Source organism: Salvia hispanica, chromosome 2, assembly GCF_029641045.1.
Source record: "Salvia hispanica isolate PSC_SH4W2 chromosome 2, Shi_PSC_v1, whole genome shotgun sequence".
In the NCBI taxonomy this organism is placed as follows: domain Eukaryota; kingdom Viridiplantae; phylum Streptophyta; class Magnoliopsida; order Lamiales; family Lamiaceae; genus Salvia; species Salvia hispanica.
Window position 1 is genome coordinate 435013 of NC_142693.1, and position 15342 is coordinate 450354.

Here is a 15342-nt window from a genome sequence, read left to right on the forward strand (position 1 = left end):
CATCCGCATCAGGCTCTGACAATTATCAGCAGTCGGGCGTCGCAAATATGTGTCGCTAAAAGCCTCCACAACTAACGTACAAAATTTCTTGAGACATTCGCGGCCAGTTGTATCCCCGACGTGAAGGTACTCGTCGAACATATCCGCTATTGTGACGTAGGCCAACTAGCGGATCGCAACCGTGCACTTCTGCAACGGCCTAAGTCCGGGTCTGCCAATCCCGTCTTCCCGATACTGGAAGTACTCATCACGTCCCTCCAACGTGTGCACAATGCGGAGAAAAAGATCTCGGCTCATTCTAAAACGTCGGTGAAAAATATTCGAGCCCCACCTTGGATTCTCGGTAAAATAATCTGCGAACAGACGTTCGTGCACTACGTCGTGCTCGCGGGGGACATACATCCGACGTCGTATCGGGCGAGGGACCCGCGTCTCCGCCGCCGCCGCCTGCTCCCGCTGCATTCGTGCCAAGCATTCCGCCTTGGCTTCATTAACGGCACCGAATAAGGCTCGAGTCAAGGCCCGTCTGCAGCCATCCGATGTACTCAAATCGTAGTCGTCGGGATTCATTTTTGAGACGATGAGAGAGAATAATTGAAGAGATGTGAAATTGGAGTGTGTGAAATGGTAGAGAATAGTAGTGTTTAAATAAGAAATTTAAACAAAAAAAAAATAAAAAAAAAATGAAACGCGTTCCCATCGTCCGCGTCGTCCACGATGGCGGACGATGCGACGGATGATGGGTATCCTCCGCGCATCGTCCGCGATGCTGCAGTGGCGGACGATGCATCGTCCGTCCCATTGCGGATGCCCTTAGAGACAAGGTACCAAACCACCACATCAATCATATTTGTTGAACTGTATGCTTTAGGGATAAGATATTGAACCACCAACCAATTTGTTGAACTCTTTATGGATGATTGATTTCAAGCAAATATTTAAATTTTGAATCTCTGCATTTCCTTGGGTATTTTCCAATCACAGTTCTATCAGCTATAAACTTATACCCAAAATTGGAAGTAGCATAAAGATCATTCCCAGCCAAATTGACCCTAAAGATGATGAAATAAAACTCTGTTATGAAGACGAATTTTCCCCTAACTTTATTGTTTCCTGTTTTTCAATTAAGAAAAGAGTTATGCACACCATTATCACATAATGTAAACAAAAAAGACTGAGAGCAACTAATCAAAAAACAAAAGTAAAAGAAAGAGAGACATTTAAAAAAGAAAAAACACAAGATAGAGAAACAAAGCTATTATTACTATACATCATTAAACAATCTCAACATATACCCGAAGCAGCTCCCATCACAAATCTAAACCTCCCTTCACACACAAGGGCTCAAAACAACATTGCACCCAACACAATGGAAACAAAGATATCCGCCCCAACTCCATGGCACCCTGTGTTTGACAACATACTTGTTCAAATCTTCGAAAAACAAAGGAAGCCATATGAGACGATTCGTGCAGAGAAATACTCACCAGGATTGCCCGAATTATGTGTTGCAGGTAGTGCAGGCAACAATCTGTATAACAGAAAAACTCAGATTCTGACCTTGGAGACTGAAACCTTTTAATTCCACATATCACAAAGCTCATAAAGATTTGTCATCACACTAGCCTTCTGCAGCATGGCACCAGACATGGTTGCACATATAATCAGCAATTGGATATGCTGTCTTAAACAAATTGTATTTATCCATAATATCGACAATCATATAAGAAAAGAATAAAACCGAAGAATAGGGGATTGTTGGTGAAACTGAATCTTACCAGTGTGAAGTTGTAGAAATGTTTAAATGGAAAACAATTCCTTCTTCACCTCCTCGCTCTTCGGAAGCACCTCAAACTCAAACACAAATCCTTTGCCCTTTTACTCCCTTCTTGTTAACAAAATAAAACACAAAAACAGTGTAAATAATCACATCGTGAAGAAAAGTAGCGTTCAATTGTGCACCTTAGTCATGCAAGTTGATCTACTGAAAAAATTTAGCTCCAAACTAGTTTCAATTAAATCGAAACGCTACAAGTTCATATCTATTTGACTTTTTACTTGAAAAATTTGAATTCTAACATTTTCATTCCTATTTCAGTCACAACACAAAAAACCTGCATATATATTTCTTCATAATCACATTCATAAAGATCATTGCCAACCAAATGAGTCCTCAATAATATTAGGACCTAGAATTTACATCCAAAATTATTATTCAAAAGTAGCATCTGCCAATTGAGAAAAAATCTATGATACAAAAGATAAAGAAAAATATACAAGATCATCATACATTTTATTTATCATGTGTAATATAAATTGGAGTATTTGAAAAAGTGAAAAAATGTGAAAAATATATATCATACATTATTTTCTATGAAAGAAGATATACCTACAATGAAAACAAAAATATAGAATAGTAAATACGCACCTTGGTTGCCCGAATTCAGCAATGTACATAGCTCTGGTAATGGAATATCTGTAAAATACGACAGATGATATTAATGAGATACAAATTACTATATTACTAGTATTATATAAATATAAAACATGATGAATATAACATCCAGCAAAACAGAAAATATTTTTTCACTGGAAATTGTGACAAAAATTACTCAACATATGTTATTTTCGTTGCGAGGAACATTTTCGGCTTGATTTTGTAAGCTAGTCTACTTAAAAGGAGAGTAAAGTATTTGATGAAAATGTCTCACAGTTAAAAGTGACACATAAAAATATTATGCCGAAAAGCAAATGTTTTACATTTAATGAGACGGAAGGAGGACTTGTTTCAATAAAACAGAAAAAGAGACATGCAACCGTTTACAAATATTTCGATATGTAATTGTTTCTATAAAAAAAAAATTAAGAAAAGATATTCATACTCACATATTTCTTCTCTGTTAATCATTCTGAAACCGTAGCGAACTTGGTACTGCCGACTTTCATTCATACGATGTAACCATTGAGGTAACTTTTCCATTCCAACAGTCTCCAATACTACAAATTCAAGAGCAGTAAAATGTTGAAGTGATTTCACAAGATCTTCCCAACAACCTTGGATCCCCTTCAGTGTTAACGTCATAAGTGAGTGGGAGCTGCTTCTGCATGCTTTAAATAAGGCATCAACAGTCTCTGTTGATCCCCCCATACTTGCATCTAATTCTAACACTTTCAGTCTACTGAAAAGAGGTGCATATATATCAGAACAAGAGGTCATCAATTGAGGAACAGCAAATATTTTCAACTCTCTTAGATGGGGAGATTTCGGGAGGCACTCAATTATTCCAGGTAGATTCTTTAGGCTCCTTATATTCTCTAATTTCAATCTCTCAAGCGATGATCCTATCATTTCACATGGAAAATACTGCAAAGCATCGCATCTATGAATCTCCAACCACGTGAGGTTTCCTTGTGATTGTTGTACGCCAATATCTTCTTCTACCCGTTCCAAATTTGGGCAATCCCTTACAAACAAAGCCTTCAAATTGAGGGTGCATATACCTTTTGGTACTCTTTTCAATTTGGAGCAGTTTTCTATCCGCAAGTATTGAAGGTGAGGAAATACCTTGATGCCACTTGCACTTGCTGATTCTACTTCTGCCCACTCTGTCAGCTCATCCATCGACTTCAAACCGAGGCTTTCAAGAGCTGGAAAAACAATACGTGTCTCCCCATCCACTAATCCATAGAAGGAATTCACAGACTTCACATTCCTAAATCCTTCCAGCTGGAGATCCCTGAGATTTGGCAACTGCCCAAACACTGGGATTTCTTCACATTCAAAGCACTCACTGAGACTCATTTTAGTCAAATTGTTTAGTGGTACACACGAGGTTTGACCCACTTTTTCAACTTCCATCTTTTGAATCCATGATGGAAATCTTTTTACCTTGATTCCATTGATATCTAAATACTCCGAATTGAGGGTGCATATACCATTTGGTAATCCTTTCAAGTTGGGGCAATTCCTTATCTCCAAGTGTTGGAGCTGAGGAAATACCTTGATGCCACTTGCACCTGCTGAGTCTATTTCTGCCCACTCTATCAGCTCATTCATATCTATCAATGTGAATTCTTTGAGAGCTGGAAAAACAATACGTGTCTCCCCTTTCTCTAATCCATAGAATGAACAATTTATGGACTTCACATTCCTCAGTCCTTCCAATCGGAGAGCCGTGAGATTTGGCAACTGCCCCAACATTGGGATTTCTTCACATTCCGAGCAGTCTATAAGACTTATTCTAATCAATTTGTTAAGTGGTATGCAAGAGCTTCTTTGACCCACTTTTTCAACTTCCATCTTTTGAGTCCATGATGGAAATCTTTTTACCTTGATTCCATTGATATATAAATACTCCAAATTGAGGGTGCATATACCATTTGGTAATCCTTTCAATTTGTGGCAATTCCTTATATCCAAGTGTTGGAGCTGAGGAAATCCCTTTATGCCACTTGCACCTGAGTCTATTTCTGCCCACTCTATCAGCTCATTCATATTCATCAATACGAGTTCTTTGAGAGCTGGAAAAACAATACGTGTCTCCCCTTTCTCTAATCCATAGAATGAACAATTTATGGACTTCACATTTCTCAGTCCTTCCAATCGGAGAGCCGTGAGATTTGGCAACTGCCCCAACATTGGGATTTCTTCACATTCCGAGCAGTCTATAAGACTTATTCTACTCAAATTGTTGAGTGGTAAGCAAGAGCTTTGACCCACTTTTTCAACTTCCATCTTTTGAGTCCATGATGGAAATCTTTTTCCCTTGAATCCTTGAATCCATAACAACTCCAAATTTGTGTGAGGTTGAAGGCCTTCCAACACATTCTCATCATTTTTAGTTTCACCTGTTCTATATTCATTCCATCTCAAATGCAAATACAATAATTTTGACTTATCAGATAGTCTTGCTTTCTCGGCCTCTTCCTTGCCATCAACCCTTTCAAGGTTATGAATGTTCAGTGTTCCTTTCAGACCATTCAAGCTTCCGAGCTCTTTGATTTTCCATCCTTCTTTGTCACCAACTTTAAAATTATTCAGTGTTTGGAGAGAAGTTGATCTCCCAATCTCGGCAGGCAACTCTACATTCCAATGAATATAAAGATGTCTTAAGTTAGTCAAGTACTTCAAAGTACTTGGAAGTTGTTTTAAACAATATACACTTTCTGCTCTCAATGTTTGCAAGTGAACCAGTTTACCAATCCAATCCGGAAGATATTCAATTTCTGTTTGGTTAATATCAAGAACTCTCAAATGTATCAACTTCATGACTGAACTTGGCAACTCAATAACTCCATCACTTCTAAAAGTTAAAACATGAAGACATTTAAATTCTGAGAACATGTTACCATATATGTTATCCATGGACAATAGAGTGCGCAAATATTTTGCATTTTGTGTCAGAGCATCACTTGACTTTTTTTCGAAAAACATGTACCGAACTGGGGTTATGCCATCTGCATTATGAGAACCGGCTAAAACAGAAGATGCAAGATCATGCACAAGATCGTGCATCACATAGTTTACCGCATATCCATAACGATTTCCTTCAGCAATTTGCAGTAATGAGTTCCGTATAAGTACATCGATAAATTTGTCTCCCAAAGATTCCATGTCATTGTTTCCATCAGCTACAAGAAATCCTTCTCCCATCCAATACTCAATCAATTTCTGCCTTTTAATTCCATGACCTTTAGGAAAAATCGAACAATATGCAAAACACTTCTTGAGTGATGGTAGAGACAAATTATCAAAGCTCAACTTCAATATCTTTGTGATATGATCTCCTTCATCACGAGAAAGCCAATTCTCTTTGATCGAGTACCATTTTTCTTCAGATTTATTCCGCAATACGCCACTAACTACCCTGGCAGCTAATGGCAAACCTTGACATTTTTCAGCAACCTCAATGCCAATGGCCTCAAATCCTAAAGGAACTTTCTCTTTTCCAAAGGTTCTTTCTTTGATAATTGACCAACAATCTTCCTTTGATAATCCTTCAAGTTTATGTGTATGAATTGCACTCACAGTTGAAGCAACCTCCATACTTCTGGTGGTAACAACAATCGCATTACCCTTAGTAGAAGTAGCGCCCAACAAGGAATCGATAAAATCTTCCCATTTGCTAAGTTCTTGATTCCAAACATCATCAAGAATAAGAAGATAATGTTTATCTTTCATAACTTCTTCCAGATTTTTCATAATATCTTGCTTACTCATCTCAGCTTCAACTTTATGAGGAGGATCCAACTCTTTAAGAATTTTCTTGAGAAGAACAATTGGATCAAAAATTTGAGAAACATGCACCCATAAATGTGATCCAAACCGATTCTTTTCTTTTAGAAGATGAAAGACTTTCCTAGTCAAAGTTGTCTTCCCCAATCCTCCCATTCCGACAATGGCAAATATAGATATTACACGTTCATCAGTTGTGGTACTAGTGTTGATAATCTCAACTATTTCCGACACCAACTCATCTCTTCCAATGAAAATTGGATCAAGAGTGAATGCATCAGTTTCAAAAGTAGCATCAGGCAAAGTGGGCATGTTGGTGGCAAGCGTCTCTTTGAGGCCAAGCTCTGCAGCCTCTTTGTTAATGGAATCCAAATTCTCATTGATTTCTTGAATTCTAAGAGCCATATTTCGGGAACGTGAACTACCAACGATTGAAAGTACCTTTTGTTTAGTGATGGGTTTGTTTTGTTTGGAAAGGAGATGGTAGTTGAACTCATCCAAAACGTTGTCGGCATCGAAGGCCACATTCTCAAGCTTCTTGAGCCACCTTTTGACAGCCCCACCGGGAATGGTACGCTTCTCTGCATCGTTCAAGAATTCCTGGAGGGTACCCAAACGCTCAGTTAGTTTTGCTGCTTCTTTGTTGAGACCTTGAACAAGTGAGAACTCTTTCTTCGAATGGTCGATGAGGTTTTGAACTACAACTTGAAGGACGGCAGCGGCAGCTTCTCCTTCCATTCTTCTTCGAGTTAATTACCTATAAAATCATGAAAAGAATAGCTCATTTCTTTTTTGTTCTCAATATTTCAAAAACTGAGTGATGAAGTTTGAACTTGATTCTAGGAGTTAATGGATTATTGTACTTTATGGTTGATGATGACGGATTCGGTTTGAGATACAATAGACAATACTTAGACTTGTTATAATGTGCATGATGATTGAGATAATTAAGTGATAGACTGCTTGTTTGATTGTTCTTTTCGGTATTTGTTAGTATGTCTTGAATATGTATTGTTTGCTGCTAGCCAAACGGGGGTCTCTGTTAAGGATCATATATCCCTAGCGCATCAGCAGAACGAAAAATACCAAATACTGATAAATCCGGCACCTGTGAGGGTCGGCGGAGATATAATAATCTGGGCGGTTGTGTGCGGGGCTTCCCGTCGGGCAGCGGCATCGGATGTGAAAGAAAAACGTGCGACTCTTTAGGCTCAAATAATATTGAATTTCTTCATTGAACAATAAAATGATACTCCCTCCGTCCCCCATAATTTGTCACCATTTGACCGACACGGGTTTTAATAAATGTAATAGAAAGTGGGTTGAAAAAGTTAGTGGCATGTGAATTTGTTACGACCTCAACAACCTCGCCTACTGCATCTGCTGCAGAGACGAGTCCAGCTTCCTCGTCAACTGAGGAGACGGTAGAGGAGAATGGAGGTGAGGAGAAGATATCAGGGGAAGACGTGTTAGCAGAGGAGAGCGTAGCGACCAGGACGCTGAGGCCGCGGGAGCAAATCAAGCGACCGGATCAATATCAAAACTTCGTTGCCAAGTAGGCGCCGAAGTATGGAGAGCAGTAGAATTAGGAGTTAATTAAATTAAGCGTTTTACTTGCTTATTGTTATTTTATTTTATTTTTGAACTTAATTGGGTCGAGTGTTTTATAAGCTCCGTCGGGTTTTCTTTGTTGGTTCTTTCCCGATGAATAGGACTAGGTCGAACTAACCCTAGGGTCTTAGATATATAAATAGGGCTATTCATTAATTCCGTCATTCAATTAATGAAGTAATATTTTGCCCACATACTTGTGTGATACACAAACAACAAAACCCTTCACGCTGCCGACGGAAATCTCTTCCGCGCCAGCAATCTATCCGTTTTGTTTCAGCCGCCGATCCCAAGCTTAGGGACGCAAGAATCGTGTGTTGTTGGTTCGTGCCAGGAATTCTTCGTTAAGAAAATCATTATCTTAACAGGATCCTACTTTTATAAATTAGTTTTATAATAAAATATAAGTGAAAATGAGTTAGTGGAATATGGAGTTCACTACCAAAAATGATAATAGTGAAGATGCCAAATTTTTAGGGACGGACGGAAAAGAAAATAGGTGACATAATTTTCAGGGATAGAGGGAGTAACAATCTATCCTATTTATAATACTAGAATACTAATATCCTAACTTATTGAATAAGAAATAAATTTCTAAATATAAATGAGAAAGATATGATGAATAAATAGAAAACTAAATAATAGAAATATCCTATGATATATGATCATATTAGTCTCGTTGTGCCCTAAACTCCTAATTGTTATGATGGGCATAGCCCGTCTCGTGCGCCTATTTATATAGAAGTAGAGCATATAACTTTGTACTCCGAAAACAGTCTGAATACAATCTGTTCTCCTTTCCTGCCCGTGGATGTAACCAACACAAAGTTGGTGAACCACGTAAATCTGTGTCTTTTTACGTTTCTGTTTGTCTCGATCATACAATTACTTTATATTCTATCTTGACATTATCTTTGGGGATGAATAGAGTATTTATATTGTTATTTCCCTTTTTGGTTTGAGTTTGATACGACGAGAGTTGATCGAGTCAGTTTAGGAGTTCTTATTTTTGTGGAATCTATGCATGTACAGTCTATCTTGCTCAAGGATGTCAACTGGGCTGGACCCGGCCCAGGTCCGGTGTGTGTCGGCCCAGGCCCAGCCCATCAGTGAAACAGAGCGGGCCTGGGCTGGGCTCAATAGTTGAAGTGGGCTCCATCTGGGCCGTTCTTTAAACCCAGGCTCGACTGAAGCCTAGGACCATCTTATGCTTGGCCCAGGCCCTGGCCCAGCCTAAGACCGGCCCATCAGAGGCCCACCTTATATAATTAATATTTTAAATATAATTAATCATTAATAATAATAATAATATATTTCCAGATTTATGCACGTAATCTTGTACATGAGTCATGCTAATATTCTCTGTATTGTTCAAATTTTATTAGATTTCACCGAATAGATTTAATATGTACCCAAGTTCTCAACTAAATTCACATGAATACAATATTTCATCTAGACTGTATACAATTTTTTTCTTATATTTATTTTTGTCCAAGATGTATAAAGGATGATTGTGAAGTTTATTATTAAAAATACTACTCATATCTTGGTATTCAAACCTCAATCACTAATGAATAACTATGCAGTATAATTTTTAAAATTTATTATTTAATTTTTAACTAATAATATCATCTATTTACAATAGTGATTCTTAATGTGAAAAATGATAGAAGTATAAAGTCAGTAAATGAGCTTAATCATTATTTTAATTTAGATTTCGTGTAATTGAGACATAATATTTTTAGAATCTCTTTTATCTGCATAAATTAAAAAATCAAATAAAGCCCAACCTAGACCGGCCTGGCCCACTTGCCAAGTGGGCTTAGGCTGGGCCGGGTTTAGCAAAATTAATAAAAGTCTGGCCCAGCCCAGCCCAGCTTAGACATGGGCCTGGGCCAGACTGGACAAAAATATAGATGGGCCTTAGCGGGACTGAGCTGGGCCGCCCCGGCCCGGCTCGGCCCACTTGACATCTCTACTCGAGGACGAACAACAAGACTTACGCTTAATGTTTTAAGAGATTTTAACGTTGTTTCAGACTCATAACACATGTTATTTCTCTCTATAGGCAGTGAATCTGGGTGAAAACAAAGCTAAGACACCCGGAGACGCAAAAAAGAAGTCAGAGGTGACGGACAGCATGCATTGCATTTAGAGAAAAAAAATTTAACACTCAAAGTATCAATAATGTTATTATTATTACTTCAATTTATTCACCGTCAATATCATTCAAAATTATTTCGAAAAATATTTTTTTTTTCAAATATTTTGAATTATTAATTTATTTCGTAATTGTATAAGAGTAAATAAAATTCATGTGTATGAGATCAATTATATGATTAATGTAAAAATTAATTTAGAATATAAATTTAGTCGTAGGTTTCAAATAAAATTACAAAATAATTATTACTTCCATTTCTTTAGACATCTTAGCAAATATCATTTGAAATTATTTCGTAAAATATTTAATTTTCATTTATTAGAAAGATGTAAATTTATTTTCTTGAGTGTTGAAAAATAAAAAGATATTATTTATATGAGATCAATTATATAATTAATGTAAATATAAAATAATTTAAACGTACTTTTTTGAATAATTTTTATTTTGTAGAATCATTTAAATTTATTTTCTTGAGTGACAACAGTAGGAAAATATTTTATTTATACGATTAACATAAAAGTAATAAGTATAATTTAAAGAATAAAAAGAATCTATCTAATCATATCGTGTGGAAAAAGTGACGAGGGATTCAAACCCACACTCTCTCATGAATCAAACGGAGTCCAAAAACCAACTGAAATTTTACAGGGTAGTTTTATATCTTTCACTCAGGTTTTATTTAAGTATACAATGCGGATAGCAAAATTAAAAATCAACAGCATAAATCCATTCAAAGTATAACAAAATTAAAAATCATAGATCAGCAAAGTTAAAAAGGCCAAGAATATCTCTGAGACGAATGGGTAGAACTATTAGGAGACATACCTTATAGTACTTCTCAGTATCTTTTCTTCTTCTTCTTTGCTCTTGTGGTTGAATATTGTGAATAGGCAGCGGAATTAGTCTTCTCCTTCTTGCACATGATATAGATCTAATCACTGATATAATATTGTATGCATTGAATTAATTAATATATTTGGCATTGGTTAATTAAAAGTTTTGAAAGTGCCAAGATCAGTTTTTAATTAAAAATTAAATGTCAAACTTGAAATGAACTAGATTCACAGATATTAATTAAAGTATATAACGTGTGTAGGTCTGATTTTAAGGTCTTGAAATAAGAGTCCAACATAAAAATATAGTCCCTCCCTCATTATTCGTCTACTTTTGTCATTTTCATCCGTCCCTCATTAACTATTCACTTTCATTTTTAACATGAATGATAAGTAAGCCTCACATTTTACACTAACTCATTTTTATTAAATTTTATTATAAAATTAATACTCCCTCCGTTTCTTCATAGTTGAGTCATTTTACCATTTCGAGAAGTTTCTTCATAGTTGAGTCGTTTCCTTATATGGTAATTTTTTCCTCTCTCTTACTTTACTCTCTCTACTTTATTCACTTTATACTTTATTCTCTCTACCTTTTCCTCTCTCTTACTTTTTTATCTATTTATTTAACACACCTAACATTCATTTCAAAAACTCCGTGCCGAAAAGTTCCGCCTCAACTATGAAGAAACAAAGGGAGTATATAAAAGTGACACTTATATTCCACTAACTAGTTCAAATCACTTTTCTTTATTTTTCTTAAAATTCGTGTCAAAATCAAAATGGACAATTATTAGATGACGAGGGAATTAATAAATTACAAGTGTGAATGTACAATTTTATACATTCGAAAACTGAAATATTAATTTTGTATATACTCACTACACTAAATTTCATTTTTGGAACCCCACCCCCACCCCACCCCACAAACAAAACATGATTTACCATGCATGCTCATTGCAACTTAGGCTACAAGTTCGCTACTCATTAACATATTTTCGTACTTCATAATTAAGTAGTAATTAATTTTTTGTTAAACTGATAAACTCATGTTTTAGTCGGTTTAATTGGTATGTTGATGTTCTTAATGTTGAGTTTCGATGCTTGAATTGTCTATTTCCAGCCAATTAACCTATCTTTTGGAGTTTCATGTGTTTGTTGAAGTGTTCTAGGATAAATAGATAAAAAAGAGGCAAAATTCCGACCAATCGTGGATAGGAGGCAGCAGGGTCTCTAAAAGTGACACCCGGCCGGGTGAGTTTTACCCTTATTAATTCTACCCGGCCGGGTAGGACCTGAAGAACAGAAGAAGCCGAAAATGGTCACCCGTCTGGGTGAATTTACAGCACTAAAATTCCACCCGGCCGGGTATGTTGAAGACAGCGTTAAGAGTCCAGAAAGGGGTCGAAATCAGCCACCCGGCCGGGTGAATTTACAGCACTAAAATTCTACCCGGCCGGGTCAACCAGTTTGACGCGTTTGACTGCTGAAACGCGATTTTTGACGGAAAAATGAAGAGAAAAAGGCTAGGGTTGGATTGTAGGCGATTCATTCATCATTCTACCGCCTACCACACAATACACACTTTCCCAAGAACACTTTGAAGAGAGATTTGAAGATTGAAGACTACAAATCGAGAGATTGGAGTCTCTAATCCATAGAATCGTTCCACAGGAGTATTTATTTGCTTTCTTTGATGTATTCGATTGAATCTATTGTTTTGATTTTCATGAAGAACATGGGTAGCTAAATTTATTGTGGAGTTTTGGTGAAAACTACAATGGATATTTGTGATTAATTTAAGGACTTCTTTTGATTGCTTAGCTCTTGTGATTCCTTTGTTCATTCTTGTGCCTTTTCAATTCAATTGCTTAGCTACCAATTGAGTTTGTTACCTTTATAGTTGTAATCGAGAGATACCTATCTAGGTTTGATAAAGGAGTGAGCATCACTTTGATAATCTACACTCGAGAGAGGGGAACCTTAGTGAGGGCTTGGGTCTTTTGTTCTTTGGAGTTAATCTAAACATATTAGAAGGAGACTTCGATATTAAGGGTTAATCAACGGGGTGAGTACACTCGCGAGGGGGCTCAACCTAGACTAGCGACTTTCCTAGTAATCCTAGAGACATAAAATGGGTAATCGAAGTTGTTGAATCAATCACAATATAATTCCATTGTAGTTGGATCCAAAACTCTACTCTCCTCTTTGTGGTATCTTTTCACTTGTGCTTATTTCCACTTGTTACTTTTAATTTCTTTTCATTGTTATATGCTTATAGTAGTGTTAGAACAAAACCTTTTCTCTTGGATTGTCTAGATAGTAATTGATATTTGTTCGTGGTACTTGAGTTGATACAATCTTGTCTCTGTGGGATACGATACTCTTGCTTGCTAATTGCTACACTAGCCCCGTACACTTGCGGGTGTTATTTGTGTTAAAATAAGTTGAGTCATAAACTCAAGCAAATATTTAAAATTTTTTAATTCTAACATCACCGTTGACGTTGTTAGTGATAAAATGCAAACTTATATATTATACAAACTCAAAACTACTCAATACAGCTTCAACACTATTTCAATACAATATTAACACAGTGTAAGATTTCAAGATTTTAATGTCAACACACTATCAACACAATATCAACACAACATCAATCATTGACTACCGTTGAAATTCTGTTGACATTTTCCTGTTGATGCTTTTTTGATGCTTTTTTGTGATCTGTTGACATTTTTGAATGATCGAGATCATAGTTTTGAGTTTGTACAATATCAAGAGTTTTGATTTGATCACATTCCTTCGAAGCAAAAATTTAAATGTTTGTTAACACACAAACAATGTAGCATCTAAATCCTAAATTGCCAACCAAATTAGCTAAAACAATTAAATACGGTTGTTAGTCGTCTTTTAGAAAACACAAATAACCACACCATGATCACAAAAAAGATAGGGAATTAAACTGTTTAAAGAACAATAGTAAAAAACGATACCAATAAAAAGAAAAATGAGAAGAAAGAGAATAACAAAACTATATACACGAAATCAGCTCCCATCACAAATCTAAACTCTTCTTCACACACAAGGGCTAATATTATGAGCTAAAAATATGCTTAAAACTTAAAACAGTAATGAACCGAACATAAAAATTGAAAGAATATAAACAAAGAGACCCGCGGCATCCTGTGTTCGACAGCGTAATTATTCAAATCTTCGAAAAACAGAACGAAAAGAAACAACATGAGACGATTCGTGCAGAGAAATACTCACCAGGATTACCCGAATTCTGCGATGTCGGTAGTGCAGGCAATGACATCTCTGCATAACAGAACATATCTTTTAGAGAGTGTTCGTTCAAACAAAGTAAACAGAAGGAGTGATCCGAACAGATCAAAAGACACTCTAACCGTTACGAGACATTGAGAATTTTGATATAACTTCCACGGCAGTTACCGGTTATAAATAAGATAGCAATATCAGTACAATCATCATAGTGTGTTCAAACTCTCAAAAGGATATGCAGGCAACATGGAATCGCTCGATGGCCTTTCCGCAAAACAAACAGATGCGGTTGGCCAAACTGATAGGACTGGAGATCCTATCGAGTTGTAGAGCACCGGAAATTTATCGATCTTGTGAGTAACGAATATCAACCCTAACGTGAGGCTAGGGTTTAGAGAGCAAGAGATGAGAAAAAGCGTTGTTTATTACTTTAATTCTCATAGACTCAATCTATGGGAATTCTATTATATATATAGAATTCCCCCTACTTGATTCGGACTTACGATTCGGGAAAGAATCAAGAAGAAAACCCGAAAAGATTTGACTTAATCATAAAAGTAAATAATTCTGCAGAATAAGGAAACAAAATAAAAAACAAATCAAAAACAAATCATATCTCTAACTGCAGTCGTAATCTCGATATCTGGCCGGTCCCGGAGCTTCTCTTCTCGGCCTGTCCTTCTTCACTACTCTGTTCTTCGCTCTGCCTCTCGGAGCTGACTTCCCATCGTCGCCCAACCCCGAGTTACCCAGCTGCATGGGCTCATGTAGCTGCCTCATCATCAGACGCTGCATTGGTGATTAGGGTCGTATCAACTCCCCCTCGCTTAGAAACGACCTTGTCCTCAAGGCGCAAATTAGGAAAATGAGATCGAAGAAGCTCCTCCGGTTCCCAAGAAGGCGCCAGACCCGCGTCAGACGACCACCGAACTAGCCACTGGTCTTGAGGTATCCGATCCACGAGGACCTTACGCTTCTGAGTAGCTTCAATCGGAGTATCCAGTGGCCGACTCCGACTAACCTCTGGTGGTAACTCCACTCCCACGGACTTATGAGGCACGAATGCCTTGAGCAAAGAGACGTGGAAGACGTCATGAATCCTGCTATCGGCTGGCAGCTGAAGCCTATACGCCACCTCCCCGATACGTTCAAGGATCACGTACGGACCATAGTAACGACGAGAGAGCTTGTTGGAAAGGGGTCGTCCCACCGACTTCTGA

General features: G+C 37.1%; 1 protein-coding gene and 1 non-coding gene across 2 annotated transcripts; both read right to left on the minus strand.

The window, feature by feature from the left end:
* Positions 1 to 2151: 2151 nt before the first annotated feature.
* On the minus strand, positions 2152 to 6973 carry LOC148931270 (disease resistance protein RGA2-like). The gene is made up of 3 exons (XM_089063805.1): positions 2887 to 6973; positions 2429 to 2476; positions 2152 to 2189 (listed from the first exon to the last, which is right to left on the minus strand). Exons 1-3 carry the CDS (start codon positions 6971 to 6973, stop codon positions 2152 to 2154), a joined length of 4173 nt encoding a protein of 1390 aa, XP_088919931.1.
* Positions 6974 to 9145: 2172 nt separating this feature from the next.
* LOC148931271 (U6 spliceosomal RNA) lies at positions 9146 to 9247 on the minus strand. Its single transcript, XR_016136131.1, has one exon. It is a non-coding gene; the product is annotated as a U6 spliceosomal RNA (small nuclear RNA).
* Between the last annotated feature and the right edge of the window lie 6095 nt (positions 9248 to 15342).

What these genes read in the sequence shown, in the direction of transcription:
- LOC148931270 (XM_089063805.1), bottom strand. Translation starts at nt 6,973, where the DNA reads ATGGAAGGAGAAGCTGCCGCTGCCGTCCTTCAAGTTGTAGTTCAAAAC. An exon ending in GATTAACAGAGAAGAAATAT is followed by an intron (nt 2,477 to 2,886) that starts GTGAGTATGAAT and finishes CGTATTTTACAG; the next exon opens with ATATTCCATTACCAGAGCTA. An exon ending in GCTGAATTCGGGCAACCAAG is followed by an intron (nt 2,190 to 2,428) that starts GTGCGTATTTAC and finishes TGTAAATTCTAG; the next exon opens with GTCCTAATATTATTGAGGAC.